At 35.9% G+C, this 18,377-nt stretch overlaps 2 protein-coding genes across 5 annotated transcripts; both read right to left on the bottom strand.

Annotated features, from left to right (window-relative positions):
- Positions 1-2,969: 2,969 nt before the first annotated feature.
- zgc:162941 lies at positions 2,970-10,195 on the bottom strand. Of its 2 annotated transcripts, NM_001082820.1 has the most exon segments (6): positions 2,975-3,197; positions 3,242-3,374; positions 3,465-3,603; positions 9,501-9,697; positions 9,791-9,874; positions 9,984-10,037. In NM_001082820.1, coding segments are annotated over 6 exon segments (558 nt in total). In that variant the 5' UTR covers positions 9,988-10,037; the 3' UTR covers positions 2,975-3,196.
- A 2,393-nt stretch (positions 10,196-12,588) lies between these two features.
- lygl1 (lysozyme g-like 1) lies at positions 12,589-17,975 on the bottom strand. 3 transcript variants are annotated; one of them, XR_012389468.1, is made up of 6 exons: positions 17,877-17,975; positions 17,669-17,785; positions 17,368-17,564; positions 14,185-15,002; positions 13,748-14,007; positions 12,948-13,043 (listed from the first exon to the last, which is right to left on the bottom strand). XR_012389468.1 is itself a non-coding variant. In XM_005173116.5 (5 exons), the coding sequence occupies exons 1-5, from the start codon at positions 17,878-17,880 to the stop codon at positions 12,698-12,700; spliced, it is 558 nt and encodes a 185-aa protein (XP_005173173.1). In that variant the 5' UTR covers positions 17,881-17,975; the 3' UTR covers positions 12,589-12,697.
- Between the last annotated feature and the right edge of the window lie 402 nt (positions 17,976-18,377).

The following is an 18,377-nucleotide window of genomic DNA, read 5'->3' as shown; positions in this document are numbered from 1 at the left end:
AGCTTCCTGTTTCTGTTTGTTTCTTTCCTCAGCTCCTAATTGTGTTGATGCAATCAAGAATGATTCCAAGAGTCCTGATAAAAAAGAATCTCTTGTGTTAGGAGAGGGCGGCATGGTGCCTCAGTGGTTAGCACTGTCGCCTCACAGCAAGAAGCTTGCTGGTTTGAGTCTCAGCTGGGCCAGTTGGTATTTCTGTGTGGAGTTTGCATGTTTGCATGCCGGTTTCCACCACATTCCAAAGATATGCAGTAGACGTGAATTGGGGAAACAAAATTGGCCATAGTGTGTGAATGTGTGAGTGTATGCATGTTTCCTAGTACTGGGTTGCAGCTGGAAGGGCATCAGAAAACATATACCAGAATAGTTGGCGGTTCATTCTACTGTGGTGGCCCCTGATAAATAAGGAACTAAGTCGAAGGAAAATTAATGAATATTAGGAGATTTTCGCATTTTAAACAGAGATACGTTTTTAAATAGGTAAGGATTGATCAAATCACTTTTGGGGTCTAAATTGCAATATGCAGTATATTTATGTAAAAAATATAGTTTTAATTGCTGCTCAATACCACTCAATGCTGTCCAATGCTGTCGCAATGTTCATATCAAAGCCTGTAAGATAAATATGAATGTAACCATATAACTATGCTACACATGTCCAAAAAGTACTTGCGTAAATTGACATAAAATTAACATAAAATGTAAAAATAAAAGGTAAATACAGAAATAATGCTATTTGAACGTAGTTTGATGAAGTTTAGCATGTAAATTAAACTCTGTTTTACAGTCCTTTTTTACCTGTTTTAATGAGAATAAGGAATGGTTGGCTGGAAATTTTTTACACTTGAATGAATCAAAAACTAAAGTGCTAGTGTTTGGCCTTTGAGTGTCTGTGACATTGCCAAATTGAAGCCTTTTCTGTCTTTTAAGGAGTTGGGAACCATCATCAATGCTTTTTTATGTACAGATTGGACAACTGCAACTCTTTGTATTTAGTAGTTTTGCAGGCTTCAATTGTACACCTGCAGCTAGATCAAAATGCAGCTGCCAGGCTTTTAACTGGAAAAAAAAAATTCTACCACTCATCAATTTTATCTTCTTTTAACTGGCTCGAATGGTTCGAAGGTTTGAATGGTCTGGCACCTACTTACACTAAACTTCTTCGCTGGCACACTTCATTGAGGCCAATCAACTCGGAAAACCAGTTTCAGCTAGATGTTCCCAAATCATGGTTAAAATCAAGAGGTGACAGGGGTTTTTCTGTCACAGCCCCCCTTCTGTAGAATGGCCTGCCCTTACATATCAGGTCATTCGCTTGGTGCTTTTAAGTCTAATTTAAAAAATCACCTTCTGTCTCTTGCTTTTTGATTGCATATATATATATATATATATATATATATTAGGGATGTAACAGTATCAGAATTTCACGGTACGGTAATACCTCGGTATGAATGGCACGGTACGGTATTTATTGAATCATTTACAGGAAAAACAAAACTAATGAAAATACCCCAAAAAAGTGCCAAAAGTGTCAATGACATACAAATTAGTCATCTATCTGTAAGCTTTGAAACAGGAACTTCAATTTTTCAATTTTAATAACAAAAAATGATTAAACCATGTAAAAAATAAAGTTTCAATATAGTATTGTTGAAAACTCATCACATTCAACATTTAATCACTCACTCACTCACTTAGATAGAGATGGGTTTTAAGGAAAATTATCATATAAATACAATCTGGTAAAAGCTGGTATCTCTGGGCATTTACAATGTCCCCTGCAACAGAAAAAAACCCTCTCATTTGGGACTGAAGTTTCTGGGACAGAGATATGACTTGGCCCAGGTTGACAGCAGTGGGTAACGTTGTGGATTGTCTTTCCCCCACTTGAGAGGACAAGCCATGAGTGAGATAGAGGTCTCTTTGCGGTACAAGTCAATGTCTGCATCAATCTGAACAGTGTGCTGTGTTTCTGCAGTCCTCATTACTGTTATTAGTCGTATTCCCCAACTTGCAGGCACGTGCACACATAGGGCTCAACCTGTGCAGTGCACATGCCCTTTTTAAGTTTTGTATAGAAAGTGCTCTTCCAAAATGATCAAAAGTGCCCCCGCGACGTGGCACACCCTCCGTCCCACCCTTCAGTAGACGCGCGACAACAACACCCCCAGAGAAACCGAAATGCTTCCACACATCCGATTTAAAACCCACTTTAGGTTCGATCATTTCCAGCTCTTTTTCATCCCCGCTACAAGCAGCACACTCCATTTCCGCATTACTGGATCTGTAGCGACAACAGACCGCAAAGGATGATGGCCACGCCTGGGCTGATGGGAATTGTAGTTTCCGCTACCTCCCATTCGCTTCATTCGCCTGAGCAAATTTTCTCAGAAGACCTATAGTTTTATCGAGTCATGCGACTACGGTAATATTGAAAAAAATTGCTCTTGCGGTATGATGGTATTTACAATACCGTTACATCCCTAACATATATATATATATATATATATATATATATATATATAGATAGATAGATAGATAGATAGATAGATAGATAGATAGATAGATAGATAGATAGATAGATAGATAGATAGATAGATAGATAGATAGATTTTGTATGCTAGTTTTTTTGTAAAGCATTTTGGTCAACAATTGCGGGATCAGTAGCTTACTCAAGCCGTGTTATTAAGGGTGGAGAAAATGCTGGTTATTCACTCCCACCACCGACGATCGCTGCCGAAGAAAGACATTCGAACCTGTGACCTTCCGATCACAACCCGATCTAACCATTAATCCATTGCCATATAAATATATATATCTCAGAGTTCGCATTAACTGAACATTTTCCGTTTTACAGTGTAAGCAAATGTGGAAACCGTCTTATATTACAAGATACATTTTTTTTCTAAATGTATCAGCAATGTCTGAGGTATAACAGGTGATGAGACATTGAATGAGAGGTACATGAGACTTGTAACAAATAACACACTTTATTTGTTAAATAAACTTATTAGTAAAATTAAATTCCCATGACTTAAAACACCTCAAACTCAACTAAGAGATTATTTTAGCAATCTAGTATAAGCATATTAAACAAACTAAATTAATACAGTAAGCAATAAAAAGGCACCACAAACCACAGAAAGAAATTTTAGATGTAGATCATATTAAAGTTATTCATCTTCATCATCTACAGTTATTATACTTATTTGACACATGCAAATGTTTCATGACTTTAGTTCCTCAGTATCCTTTGCTTTTGAACCACTGGGCTCGGGCAACAACATCATTGCCATAGTCATGGCCTGTGGTGTGATCATCCACGTGCTCATATGTCTGAACATTCTTCACACCTGCATTATACGCTGATATTCCACCTGGAACAGACATTATACTGCAATTGAGACATTTATTTCTGTGCAATTTACTGTATGTCTATTTACCTTACATAGTAAAGAACAACCTACCTTTAAAGCATTGTTCTTGGCTCCACTTGGCAAACTTTCCTTTGATCTCTTTTATAAAACCAATCAGTATCTCAGTAGCTTGTGTGAGATGCTGTTCGCTGTCCCATGCACCTACTGGAGTGTGATAGCGCTTGTCGACCTGAAAAGGCACCATCAAAAAAAGAAAATGAAGTTTACACTAAATACCTTACCTCACTCTTAAACAACACATTTTTGCGTTGTAGAGATTTTAACACACCTTAACTGTCATCTAATCAGATTGCTGCTTACTTCAATGAAATGTTAAGCAAGTTCAATAGTATGTGTGGATGCAGACTTGCATATGCAAGATGAGACTGTGTGTCTCAGGCATGCAATGTCATACACAATGCACTCAACTGAACTTTAAGGCAAACACTGATTTTATCTGTAAAAAGGCTAATCAATAACTGAAAGTTTAAGGGATTTAATGCGGATAGGACACTTCTTTGGACTTCTTTTATTCTTCTTTTATTGAGTCTCTTTTAACTGTTGTCACAGTTATATGGTAACTGCTGGTACAGTAATCTGGGTGTGACAAACAAGTTAAGACTTCTTATATCTCAAAAAATTGTTGGCACAAATCCTAACAGTATTGGGCATGTGTATGAGGTGAGAGACAAACAGAGGGCTATTCAATTCAATTCATTCATTTATTTATTTTCTTTTCGGCTCAGTCCCTTTATTAATCAGGGGTCGCCACAGCGGACGCACTTCCAGCTGCAACCCATCTCTGGGAAACATCCATACACATTCACACACTATACGGACAATATAGGCAACCCAATTCACCAGTACCGCATGGCTTTAGACTGTGGGGGAAACCGGAGCACCTGGAGGAAACCCACGCGAACGCAGGGAGAACATGCAAACTCCAAACAGAAACGCTAACTGAGCCAAGCCGAGGCTTGAACCAGCGACCTTCTTGCTGTGAAGCGACAGCTCTACCTACTGCGCCACTGCATCAATTAAATTAAATTAAATTAAAATAAATTCATGTTTAGTTCTATAGCGCTTTTACAATGTAGATTGTGTCAAAGCAATTTACCTTAGAAGTTCTGGTAAACTGAAACCGTGTCAGGCCAGTTTTCATAGTTCAAGTTCAGTTTAGTTCAGTTTAGTTTAGTTTTAATGCTGAAAGTCCAAACACCGAAGAGTAAATCTATGAACAGCTTCACAAGTCCCAAATCAAGAAGCAAGTCAGTGGCGACAGTGGCAAGGAACAAACTTTGATGAAGTTGACAATCACCAATTTCCTCGATTGACAAAAGTGAAGGAAAAACAACCTTGAGAGAAACCAAGCACAGTTGGGCTATACTATAGTCACTTTAGCAGTTGAGTACCGCCTACTTCATTTGGAGTTTTGTCTCCTGCAGGCGGAAGGTATACTTATTTAAAGGTGCTAGGTCCAAAAGATATTTGCATTAATTTGCAATAGTATCTGGATGCAGCCTTTATGATGCAAGCTGAGACTGCATCACTTAGCGATGCAATGTCAGACACAATGCACTCAAATGGAGCTAGTGACGTCACTGTGACGGGTAGGCTTAGGGGTGGGGTTAGGTGAGCCCATTAAAAAGCATTGGATGCAGCCCAGACTGTACTGCAGCAGGTCTGTTGCCAGACCCCTCTTTTAATTTGTTCCTACTGCAGTTTTAAGTTGTATTTTGCTCATTTACATTGGATACTGTTGCTGTTCGAACATGTGTTTGATTGGTAATTGTTTTGTTTATAATTACCATTTTATTTGATTATGATTAACTTTATTGTTAACTTTCATGTTTATTTGTGTGGTGATCTGTGTAGGCTATTGTGGTTAACCAAATTGCCCCTCGAGGACAATAAAGAAATTTCAATCCAATTCAATCAATGGAGCTAGTAACATCACTGTGAGGGGTAGAGTTAGATGTGCTCCTCTTAATAAGTTCTTTTTGTTATCGGTGTAGTATTTGGATACTTAGCTACATGTCTGGTATTTGGATTTTTTTTCTTTGCAAAATGTATTTTGTTGTAGTGAATTATTTAGACAAAGGGTGCCCAAACGTTTTCTTTTGAAGGGCCAAAAACCCAACTTGATTAAGGCTAGTGGGCCGAAGATAAATACAGCTGTCATGGGTAATTTTCTAATTTATTTAATAATATTAAACATTGATTTCTGTTACTAATACAGCCTATTTTTAAACATTTTATAATGATCTTACTACGGTTAAAACAAAACAATTCCGTTCATAACAGAATGGAGTTCAGCTCACTGATGTCTTCTGCATAGTCCTCTATGCGTCGACTGACATTATTTACAGTTTAAAAATCAGATTAATTTGCAAACATTTAATTGAAACATTTCATTTCAGTTTGATTTTTTTTGTAGCTCAGCAATAAAACAAACACACAAAAAAGGTGAAGTCCAATTAAAAAATATGACTTCTTTTAAAGGCATTTGCCCCAACCCTCTCCATCACTTTCACTCTCCTCTCAGATAGGATGGCGGGCCAAATCAAAGGTTAGAATGGGCCAACTTTGGCCCACAGGCCCTTATTTCCTACGTCACACACAATTACTTCATGTTGTCCTTACCCAAATTAAGTTAACTTTATAGTTTTTACTCATTTAAGTGGTTTCAACATAAAACATGTAGAACAACCTGTAGAAATGTGTTGGTTCAACTCATATTAAGTAAGTAGTTTAAATAAGCAGCAAAGATATATTTTTTGAGAGCTGGCCATCTCTGATTTAAACAGTCAATGAGCATTTAGGTAGCACCCATGACACAAGAGCAGTGTTAAACTTGATGGCAACCATGGATGTCTGACAGTGTTTGTGGATGCTTCACATTCTAACGCATGCAAACTCAATTCTTTGTTGCCAGTTTTTTTCAGTATTGGGTGGCCATAGCATGTGCTCATATCTTGATCACATTTTGATTTCAGAATTCATGACAGCATGATCAGTATTTACAAGATTATTAAGTAGATTATTACTATGAGTAGCAGTTTTATTAGCCTAGTAATATAATCATTGTGCTTTCTGATTAAAACAAAGTCCAGTAATGTGCCAAACATCTCAATTGAGTGGCCTTGTAACATTTAAAAAATTTAAAATAATTTTTATTATTACCAATTACTTGAAAGTAAATAAAGTAATTACTATAATTTTAAGAAATCCAGTTATCCAGAAACATTTCTGTAAACCCACACTGGGATAGATTGAGATGAATCTTCAGTATCTACAAAGAAGTCTGTTTTAAGGGTGTAGTTAATATTTTCACCAACGAAAAATGTTTTTAAGTCAATTATTTTTTATCTTTTGTTGTAGTGTGCCAGTAGGAATTATCAACATACGTTTCCAAGCATTATGTTTTTTTGAGATTTTACTTTGCACAAGGAACAAGATATCTCATCATCGTCATGAAGAAAAAGAAGAACTAAATCCAGAAGAACTGTGTCATCATTTCCAAAACACTTTAAGAAACCTGTCTGCCATGCTATGATACTGTATAAAGTTTTAGGCACCTGAGTAAAAATGATGTAAAATGAGGATTCTGTCAAAAATAATGAAATTGTAACCACGGGGAGTGACACAAACAACTGGGGTAAGATCAAAAAGCAGGTTTATTCTTAGTCAGGCAAGCAATGGTCAATACGGGTGCAAACAGGTGTGTGAGGACAATCCAGAATCGTAGTCGAAGTAACATGCGAGAGGTCGTAAGGCAGGCAGCAGATTAAGAAGGGAGGCTAACAAGGCTAACGGTCGGTACACAAGATAACAAGACTAGGAAACGCGTTGTAGTGCTACTTACAGTAAAACAAGACTCGGCCAACTGAATGGGTGAGTGTGTGGCTTAAATAGTGTGTGCAACCGGTTTCTGACAATCCTCAGGTGGTGTGAATGTAATCAGTTTAGATAAGAAAGCATGTGTCTCTGGGTAAAGTGCATGTATGAATATGTAGTCCAGAAATGGCGGAATTGTAGTCCATGAGTATTTGTGAGAGAGGACCAGCGATCTAAGGAGTAGTGATCGCTGGTAATTGTGACAGAAATACAGTGCATCCGGAAAGTATTCATAGCGCTTCACTTTTTTCATGTTATTTTTGTTACAGCCTTTTCCCAAAATTGATTAAATTAATTTATTTCCTCAAAATCACACACACAATACCTTACAATGACAATGTGAAAAATATATTTTTTGAAATTGTTGCAAATGTATTAAAAGATAAAAAACCTGAAAAATCACATGTACATAAGTATCCACAGCCTTTGCTGAAGCTCTAAATTGAGCTCAGGTATATTCTGTTTCCACTGATCATACTTGAGATGTTTCAGCAGTTTAATTTGAGTCCACCTGTGGTAAATTCTGTTAATTGGACATGATTTGAAAAGGCATACACCTGTGTATATAAGGTCCCAGGGTTGACAGTGCATGTCAAAGCACAAACCAAGCATGAAGACAAGGGAATTGTCAGTAGATCTCTGAGACAGGATTGTCTCGAGGCGCAAGGCTGGAGAAGGTTACAGAAAAATGTCTGCTGCTCTGAAAGTTCCAATCGGCACAGTGGCCTCTATCATCCGCAAGTAGAAGATGTTTGGAACCACCAGGAGTCTTCCTAGAGCTGGCCGGCCATCTAAGCTGAGTGATCAGGGGAGAATAGCCTTAGTCAGGGAGGTGATCAATAAATCGAGGGTCACTCTGCCTGAGTTCCAGCGTTCTTCTGTGGAGAGAGAAGAACATTAAAGATGGACAACCATCTGTGCAGCAATCCACCAAACAGGCCTGTATGGTAGAGTGACCAGACGGAAGCCCCTTCTTAGTAAAGGGCACATAGCAGCCTGCCTGGAATTTGCCAAAAGACCTCTGAAACAAAATCCTCTGGTCTGATGAGACTAAAATTGAACCCTTTGGAGTGAATGCCAGGTGTTACGTTTGAAGAAAACCAGGTACTGCTCATCACCAGGCTAATACCATCCCTACAGTGAAGCATGGTGGTGGCGGCATCATGTTGTGGGGATGTTTTTATCCTAAATGAAAACCTGCTTCAGAGTGCTCTTGACCTCAGACTGGGGCAATGGTTCATCTTTCAGCAGGACAATGACCCACAGCACACCGCCAAAATATCAGTGGAGTGGCCCTTGAGTGGCCCAGCCAAAGCTCAGACCTAAATCCTATTGAACATCTCTGAAGTGATTTGTAAATGGCTATACATAGTCGCTTTCCATCCAGCCAGATAGGGCTTGAGAGGTACAGCAAAGTGGAATGGGCAAAAATTCCCAAAGACAGGTGTGTCAAGCTTGTGGCATCATATTCAAAAGACTTGAGACTGTAATTGCTGCAAAAGGAGCATCAACAACATATTGAGCAAAGGCTGTGGATACTTACGTACATGTGATTTTTCAGGTTTAATTTTTTTTTAATTGTTAATAAGTTGGCATTGGCTTTTTTCACATTGCCATTATGGGGTATTGTGTGTAGAGTTCTGAGGAAATAAATGAATTTAATCCATTTTGGAATAAGGCTGTAACCTAAAATAATGTGAAAAAAGTAAAGCGCTATGAATACTTTCCGCATGCACTGTAAACAGTTTCATATAAGTCATTTAACATCTTCTATACTAAAGGGCTGTTGAGCTTAATTGATTCTGATTGGCTGATTCTAAGGCAATCCAGGCTCATTGAAAAAATCCTGTAAATATCATTAGTGTGAATAGGAACAAAGGCTGTTGGCATCATTCTGCCGTGTACTGTTTATTTCACATACTGTAACTACTGTCAAACGTGTTTGAGTATGTATTTGCGGTTTCACAAAAATCCAGACAGACTGGATGACGATGAGATCAGATCTCTGTGCGAAACTGGCTGCTGTCAGACTCCATTGCAAACCAAAATCTCACTGTATTATTACAATTAATAACAAAAATAATGTAAACTGATATTTGCTGCGGAAACTGTATACAGGAAAAGATTGAAATAAGTGACTTTAATACATAACTGACTGTATAATATTTTGATTAACACTTTCAGACCAACCTGCATGAGACCAAAACCATTGCCGTGGTCACCCCATCCATCCTTCAGAATGGCTCCAGCTCTGGACTCTCTGGATATGATAGCAGCAATTACAGCCGGGTCCATCTGCTTTGCCCTACCAACATTAATGATTTTAGTTTTGTATTTCTCCATCCGGGCCAGATCATGCTCTGCCAGCTTTTTAGAGGCTTCAACACCTGTGAAAACACTCAGTTATTATTTTCCGTCAGTTGTGATGAAGTGCTGTCACGACTTCAAAAGTTGAGTTGTATGCAATCATGAATTCTCACCCGTTACAGATAGTTTGTCCTGTTCTGCTGTCTTCTTTGATGCACCAGTGGTGCCTACTTTCATGATGTCTCCATAAATGCATGCTAGAAACAATATCACCAAAGGAATTTCAAGTCACAGAACGTTTATGCTATCATTAAATGCATCTTGTTGTTAATAGAAAAAGAAAAGTCATAATTTGATATAACTTACCCATGATGTTGGCTCAGTGTGAAAAATCAAGTTTGACAAGTCTCACCTCTAAATGAGACCAAGCGCAGGACTTGATTACTATATATATGATTGCAGAGGGAGTGGTTTGTTTTTTATTTCCTCCAATCTTTTCCCATAAACGTGGGAAGAAATTAAGCTTTCAAAATTTGCAACTATGAAGGTTGCAAAAATTGTAATCCTTTTTTATTTATTCAGATATTAAAGTCATATTATGATCATGAGTCATATTATATAATAATAATAATAATAATATTAATAATAATATTAATAATAATAATTAAATTATTATTATTATTAACCTGAGGTAGTGAATAAGAAGGCAGGTTATGTGAGGTGAGGTCGAGGTATCATGTGCCTTCATGCAAAGTTATTAGTCAATTTAATAAATATACTTGATGACAAGGGAAATCCTGTCTGGATACAGAGACGATAGAATCTCAGACATGTGCAAGCTGTGAGCTGCAAACAATGCTTTTAGTGCCCACACCCAAACCCGCCTCTATCACAGTGCCTCTAAGTGTCATGCTGCTGCCATTGCACTTTTCTGAGCAGTAGGTCACATCTGAGATGTTGGGCCCTACACCCCGCGCATTGAGGCGCAAGGTGCGAGGCAATTGTTGTTTGCTAGTCACAGCTCAGCGCAAGAGTCGTTTTGCACCACGCTGTTTAAATAGCAAATGCATTTGCGCTCATATGTGCCCCCATAGGCGTTCTCGTCTGAAAAAGGAGGTGTATTAAGGCGCATTGCTGCCACGTTGCTATTTTGAGGAACTGAAATAGACAGTTCAACAGACCAGATCAAAGCAGGTCTATGGTCCAGCGCAGAGCACATTAGTTGTGCGCCTCCCTTATATTGCTTACTACATACAGGGTGTACAGCAATATGCAAATTTCTTTACAAATGAAAAAGAATTAAAGGATTAAAATATTACAAAAGTTATTATTTTCTAGCCTACATAAATACATTAAAACATACTTTCATGCCTTCTTCATCTTGGGGGGCTTTTTCAGTTTATTCATAACAATTAGCTTTTTTTGTATAATGCTATTATTTGTAGCAGTCTTATTTATTATATGCATATTTATATTTGTTTTATTAAAAACAAGCTTAGATTTTCCCACCTGTCAGGTTATAGATCAGGGGTGGGCAAACTCGGTCCTAGAGGGCCAGTGTCCTGCACAGTTTAGCTCCTACTCTAATCAAACACACCTGCTTATAGATTCTAGTGATCTTGAAGACACTGATTAGCTTGTTCAGGTAGGTTTGACTAGTATTGGAACAAAACTCTGCAGGGACACCGGCCCTCGAGGATCAAGTTTGCCCATCCCTGTTATAGACCATATGGGGCATAGCATGTGTATTTGGATATAACTCAGTTTTTTATTAAATAATTAATTGTTTATAGGCTAAAGGATGTCTGTGCATACAACACGTTTCCCTATTCACAAGAGTGAAAGTGAAAGTAAATCATGAGGAGGCTTATCTCTCTTTCTAGTGCTGTAGATGCTCTGTTTAACTGTTTTCTCGCTAGTTAAAGAGTTCAGTTTTTCCACTTACAAAGTTCGTCATGTAAATAGCAAATACCCTTTGGCGCAACACAACTGGCTCTTAAAAGGAATGGGAGATGAGACTCTGATTGGTTTATTCTCAAAACACACCCATTACTCATTAAGAGAATAAGCACAACCCTGTTAGACCATGCACAGCATTGCAAAGCGGATTTTTGCGCCCTGCACTTTGCGCATAGATTGTCAAAATAGAGCCCGTTGTGTTACTTCGTTACTCTTGCTCATGTACAGTCAGGGTTCATACACATTTTTACTACTAAAATTCCAAGGCTTTTCAATGACTTTTCCAAAACTTTAAGGAAAATATTTATGATCTTGTTTCGTGTTTCATGCAATTTCTACATACACGTGGTAAAAAAAAAATACACGTTCAAATTTATTACAGCATATCAAAAAATATGTGACAATCCATGTAGTTTATATTTATTTTTATATCTGTAAAATCATTTTTAGAAAGTATCTTGCTGTCTGCTTGAGAAAATGTATAGTGTTGGCTTGTGTTTTCACGAGACTTAAGATTACTACTTTAGCCTTTAGCACCCACAGTATCTTACCTCTGCAGTTAGTATATTGTTTCTGGACACGACAATCTAAATGCATCCTGAATTACGGTGAAAGCGAGTTAAAAAGAGGCGAAGCTAAAATTGCTTTTGATTTTTTAAGCTATTGCTCTTTTTAACCATTTTATTTTTTGGAAGTTTACCCATCCAATATAGTGTCCTGTCCATCTCAAATATTTAGGTACACAGATAATTGTTAAACAAATTTTCATGACTATTCCAAAACATTGTACAGTACATTTTGGTGTGAAAATAGTAGGGCAACTGAGATCTAAAATAAACACTAATAGTGTTAAAACTAGTGGCCTGACCTAATATTATTTATACACATATTCTGGAATAGTTGGCGGTTCATTCTGCCGTGGCCTTCCCTGATAAATAAGAGACTAAGCTGAAGGTAAATGAATGAAAAAGTAGGCCCTAACCATTAGGTACATTACACAAAAGACACAGGATTTGAATAAAGACATTTTATTTATTTCCAGCAAATACAAAATAAAGTATAAAACTGTGATCAGTGGTTAGACTGAGCTATTAAAAATAGCATTAGACTACATTTATTCCTCAGTAACCTTTACTTTTGAACCACTGGGCTCGGGCAACAACATCATTAGCGTAATCACCGCCTGTGGTGCCCACATCCATGCGCTCATATGTTTGCACGTTCTTCACACCTGCATTATACGCTGATATTCCACCTGAAAGAGACATAAAATTTTTACATAATTAATGTAATTTTTAATAATGAATAAATTTTATGTTTTTTAACATAAAAAATATTTTGTTACTCAAGTAAGATACACACACACAAACACAAGTGAAAATAAATTGTTTAATTTTTTTGTACTAATTGGTAGTTACATTTCAGATCATATCTAATTAATTAATCGAGTTAATTAAATACCTCATACTTCAACTTGAATGTAGTAAGTTCACAGTACTCATATAGGTTAGTTTTTTTTTTTAACTCAAATGGTTTGTAGGAATTGGTTTCCTCAAATGGCTTGAGTTACCTGACCTTTTTGGGTTTTACAGTGTAAGCATGGTTCAAACTATATTTATCATAACACGGCTTTGTAGAAATTGTGATTAGTAGCTAAGCATGTACCCATTAAAAGTAATCTGAAGAAATACGAGTACTTGGGATCCTAAGGAAGATCCAATTGGAGGACAGTTTTTTTTTTCACACCAGCACTTCAACATGTCTGATTGTTGCACTGTTTCACATTGTATTACATGAAACTTTACGGGACGGGTTGCTGAATTAATGTGCCTTAAAAATGCAAAAAACTATTCATTTACACCTGTCCTAATTTTGTAGCTATCAAAAAAAAAAAAAAATTTATATATATATATATATATATATATATATATATATATATATATATATATATATATATATATATATATATATATATATATATATAAAATAAAAATTAAATCTGAAATTTCACAATGTTTGCTTTTACACAACGCTGGCTTTTATAGCTATTAAAATTGTTTATTTCACAATTATTAGATTTAAATATTAAGGAAAAATATAGTACACTTGAATTCCCTCATATAAATGATTTTTTTAGGAAATGGGTTGAAAATGTGCAAAAAAAAAAAAACAAAAAAAAAAAACATAAAAAACACATACACTGTAAAACTCAACAGTCAAATTTATCAAATCAAATGAGTGTAGTCAACTCAAAATTTACTGCAAGTTAATTCTACTCATTTGAAAAGAGTTTTAAAATCAGTGTTGAATGTAATGAGTTAATTAAATACCTCATTACTTGAATGGAGTAAGTTCACTGTACTCATATAGGTTAGTTATTTTTAACTCAAATGGTATGTAGCAATCGGTTTCCTCAAACGGTTTGTGTTGCCTGAACTTATTGGGTTTTACAGTACTCAGTTGGTTTGAGTTCTCTTCATTTATTGAGTTTTACTGTACTTAAATTACTTAGTTTACTTAAATGGATTAAGTTGACAGTACTCATTAGGATTAGTTTTGAAACTTAAATAGTTTTTTGCAATCAGTTTCCTTAAATGGCTTGAGTTACCTTAACTTTTTTAGTTTTACAGTGTAAGCATGGTTCAAACCATATCATATCATGGCTTTGTAGGAATTGTGATCAGCAGCCAAGAATGTATCCATTAAAAACTATTTTGAAGGAGTAGGATTACTTAGGGCTTTAAGGAAGACCGAATTTTAATGGAGGACCAGATTTTTTTTTTCTTCACACCGGCACTTCATCATGTCTGATTGTTGCATTACATTCATCATGTCCCATTGCATTACATTAAACATTTCGGGAAAAGTTGCTGAAATAATGTGCTAATAAGATAATGTTTTATCTGCATCTAAACTTGTGAGTTTATTTTGAAGATTTAAAAATGTGACAAATTATTCATTTAAACCAGTCCTAATTTTGCAGCTATCAAAATATAAAAAATGAAAATCAGAAATTTCACAATGTTTGCTTTAACACAACGCTTGCCTTTGTAGTTATAAAAACTGCATGAGTTTATTTCACAATTATTAGATTTAAATATCAGGGGAAAATCATACACTTGTCTATACACCCCGAATTCCCTCAAAAATCTATTATTATTTATTTTTTTAGGAAATGGGTTGAAAATGCGCAAAAATTTGAAAAAACAAAACAAAAAACATCTAGTAAAGAGATGAACCAAAATGCATTTTAATACCAGGTATTAAACAGGGCCTGACAATATTACCTTTAAAGCATTGCTCCTTGGTCCATGTGGGAAACTTTGCTTTAATATCTTTAATATAACCAATGAGTATCTCAGTTCCTTGTGTGAGATGTTCCTCGCTGTCCCACGCACCTACCAGTTTGTGGTAGCGTTTGTCAACCTGAAAGAAACACAATCAATAAAAAGAGAAATTGTAAACATTGCAGATTTTTTAGTTGCATCAATCTGTGGAAAGTACAGCAGGGGGAACTGATGCCTTAAAAGGGGAAACTGGAAATATCAAATGAACACAATAATGAAAAAGTACAAGATCTGCTTTATTGTGCAAGTCTTCACATTGGATCATTAGAGGAAATCATGGCCTGACAAACAGTACACACGTTTTGACATGTTGCATACTTGTGGTTCATAAAAGCAGCTTGTATAATTTCCAGATTTCTGCCTTCTTCTGCCTTATTGAATGCCCTAAAAATGCCTGTTACAATGATGCTTATTATAGTGTTTAGTTTACTCAGGTTCCAGTTTCTTACTTACAAAAAAATTTATTTCAATATTCATGATTACTTTGTCTATTTAATGTTTAGATCCAGATTTAGACTAAACACCATGTCATCTTATATGCACTTACATACTGTATATATACTCACTGGCTTCTTTTGGTACACCTTGCTACCCATGTCTGCTTGTTAAGCCATGACGTACAGAATGAAATACTGTTTCTGGGTTCAAGCTTCTACTCAGTTGAATTAAGAAAATATTAGTTTATGATCTCTTTTTAGTCATATCACACATTAAAGTATTTTTATAGATATAAAATCATAGTAACAGTCTCTGAGCTAGCTGCATCACAGACATCAATGTTTTAACTCTTTATCTAAAAAAATAATCACTTTCTGACCATCTCATATTAGGCATGGTTGTATATATTGCAATCATGATTTCGAAGGTATTACATTGCTTTGTAATTGTTTATTGCTACCATTTGTTGAGCTTTCCCATATATTTTACCAGAGAGCTTGGATCCAGAAGCAAATTAAATTGCATATATGACATACATTTAAATATTTCGATTTAACATATTTAAAATATATAACATATACATATAATTCAAAATATTGCAAAAACGGTCATTTATATTTTTACTTTTATCCATTGGAATTATAAATATACATATATGTTAAATTAATTTCATTTTATATACGTTCATATATAGCCATATGTTAGATTTCCCTAGTACTGGAGTGGATGACAATTTTTGCCTTCAGTACTGCTTTAATCTTTCATGAAATATATAGTATATACTGTATCTCAGAAGCTACACATTCTGTACATGATGCAAGTCATTCACTACATCTAAAAGGTGTTATTTTTAAATGAGATCTGGTGAGTGTATAGGCCAGTTAAGAACAGTATAGTGAGCTCAGTGTCATGTTAAAGTTGCATGAAAAGGATGTTAAGATTGATTGTCCATTTTTCCCATTTTGTGACAAATAAAATGCAAGATGGTGTTTAATTCCAACCATTGGGAACTGATTGGCTCATTGGGAGATGGATGTTGCTACACTGTAAAAATATGATCAATTAGTCCTGACAGTATGGTTAATCGTTATCACTGTATTTTATAAGTTACACAAGCTGTTTTAAGTCAGTTTAACATAAAGAGTCATAAGGTTCATTTGATTCAGCCTAAAAATTTAAGGCAACCAGGATTTTTTGTTTTTACAATGTAACAAAAATTAGGAAGACTGACGTATTGATGAAAGCAAGCAAACAATAGTCTATTGTTCGATTAGGATGCTGATTGTAATTAGTTACAAAGTGACATTACTGATTAAATTTACATTTCTGCTACACTCAAAACATGATTTTTGCTGTTTGTTTAATTTTTTTTATTTAAAAAGAGTATTCTTAAGTTGTTTTTGTTTTATGTTTAATTCACTTAAAGTTGCCAAAAGTGTACTTTTCAGTTGATCTTGCACTGTATTAACAATACTGGTGAAGAACTGGTGAGCTCTTCTGCCGATTTAGCTCATCTGCTTCAAGGTTTATGCATCTAGAAATGCTCTTTTGCAGACTGTTATGACAGTTGCTGATGCCTTTCTATCAACTGAATTAAACTAGCAATTTAACTCTGACTTTTGACATCAACAACATATTTTCGTTCACAGAACTTCGACTCATTGGGTATTTGATCTTTTCTAAATAATTTTCTGTAAAGGTGATGTTGAATGTGAAAATCAGATTAGATCAGCTGTTTCTGAAATAACCGAGAAGCCTGTCAGTAACAACTCCATGCTTTAAGTGACTTACAGTAAATCAACATTCTTCCCCATTCTGTTGCTTAGTTTAGACTTCATGGTCATGTCAAGAGTTGCTGTCATATGACATGCTGTAGATAAGATATTTGCATTAACAAGCAGTTGACCTGGAATACCTATACTTGCAGACGAGTGTATATTCCGCATAAGATGTTGCTGTCCTGTCTCTTTTGAAAAAGTGGAAAAAGTGTAGATCTTCAAACCAACCTGCATGAGACCAAAGCCATTGCCGTGGTCACCCCATCCATCCTTCAGTGCCGCTCCAGCCCGGGACTCTCTGGATATGATGGCAGCAATCACAGCCGGGTCCATCTGCTTTGCTCGGGCAACTTTGAGGATTTTGGACTTGTATTGTTCCATTCGGGCCAGATCATGCTCAGCCAGTTTTTTAGAGGCTTCAACTCCTTTTAAGAGAATAACTCACTGTTAATGTAAAGTGCAGTGAGGTACGTATAACGCATATAAAGGTTAACTTTGGTTTCTGGATACACCAGTTAAGTAATCATACCCTTTACAGTTAACTTGTCCTGTTTTGCTGTCACCTCTGATGCCCCAGTGGTGTCTATTTTCATGATATCTCCATAAATGCATGCTAGAAAATACATGGTAAGTATCACCGGAATGCCTTCAAAGAAATTAGCAAATAACTTGTTTAAAAACACAACTTAAGACAGTTTAATATTTAAAGTATTTTTAGCTAAATTTATTTAGCTTACCCATGATGACTCAAAGCTGCTGTGAACAAAACAAAATGTTCGAGCTGTGACTAGTCAGTCCACTGAATGTTGTGCTATTGTGATTGCAGCTGAAATGCTTTCTCTTCCTCAGTCCTTCAGTTAAGGAGGAATGAAATCAATAGTCACTGTAAACATTGCGGAACTGGGAATTTCCATTTTAGTCATACTAATACAACACATTCAAGCTGGCTGAATTATGTTATTTTTTACTATCAGTTAACAATATAATTTACTTGATTGTGGCAATATGATACTGTAGCCTATATGTCATTCAATACAAGTAAGCTCACAGTTTCACAACAAAAGAGGATTTTTGTCTAAAAGAGGAACAACATCCAACTAATGAGGACCTGCTAATGTGCTAATGAGGACCTGCTAAAAACAAACAAAACAAAAAAAAACTTATTATAAAATACTAGTTTTTAGGCAAAATGCCAGGAAATAGCTATTTAAAACAACAGTTATAAAAGTAGCTTACTT

The sequence above is a fragment of the Danio rerio genome, chromosome 14 (genome assembly GCF_049306965.1).
Source record: "Danio rerio strain Tuebingen ecotype United States chromosome 14, GRCz12tu, whole genome shotgun sequence".
NCBI classification, from domain to species: domain Eukaryota; kingdom Metazoa; phylum Chordata; class Actinopteri; order Cypriniformes; family Danionidae; genus Danio; species Danio rerio.
Note: the sequence above shows the minus strand (reverse complement) of the source record. Positions and strands in the feature narration are given on the sequence as shown.

Bases quoted from the DNA above. Each gene is read 5' to 3' on its own strand.
- zgc:162941 (XM_073921461.1), bottom strand. The intron at 3,604-9,500 runs GTTGGTCTGAAA...GTGCCTTTTCAG, and splicing joins ATGGTTTTGGTCTCATGCAG to GTCGACAAGCGCTATCACAC. The intron at 3,375-3,464 runs GTAGGTTGTTCT...TGTCTGTTCCAG, and splicing joins CCAAGAACAATGCTTTAAAG to GTGGAATATCAGCGTATAAT.
- lygl1 (XM_005173116.5), bottom strand. The intron at 15,003-17,367 runs GTTGGTTTGAAG...TGTTTCTTTCAG, and splicing joins ATGGCTTTGGTCTCATGCAG to GTTGACAAACGCTACCACAA. The intron at 12,832-14,863 runs GTAATATTGTCA...TGTCTCTTTCAG, and splicing joins CAAGGAGCAATGCTTTAAAG to GTGGAATATCAGCGTATAAT.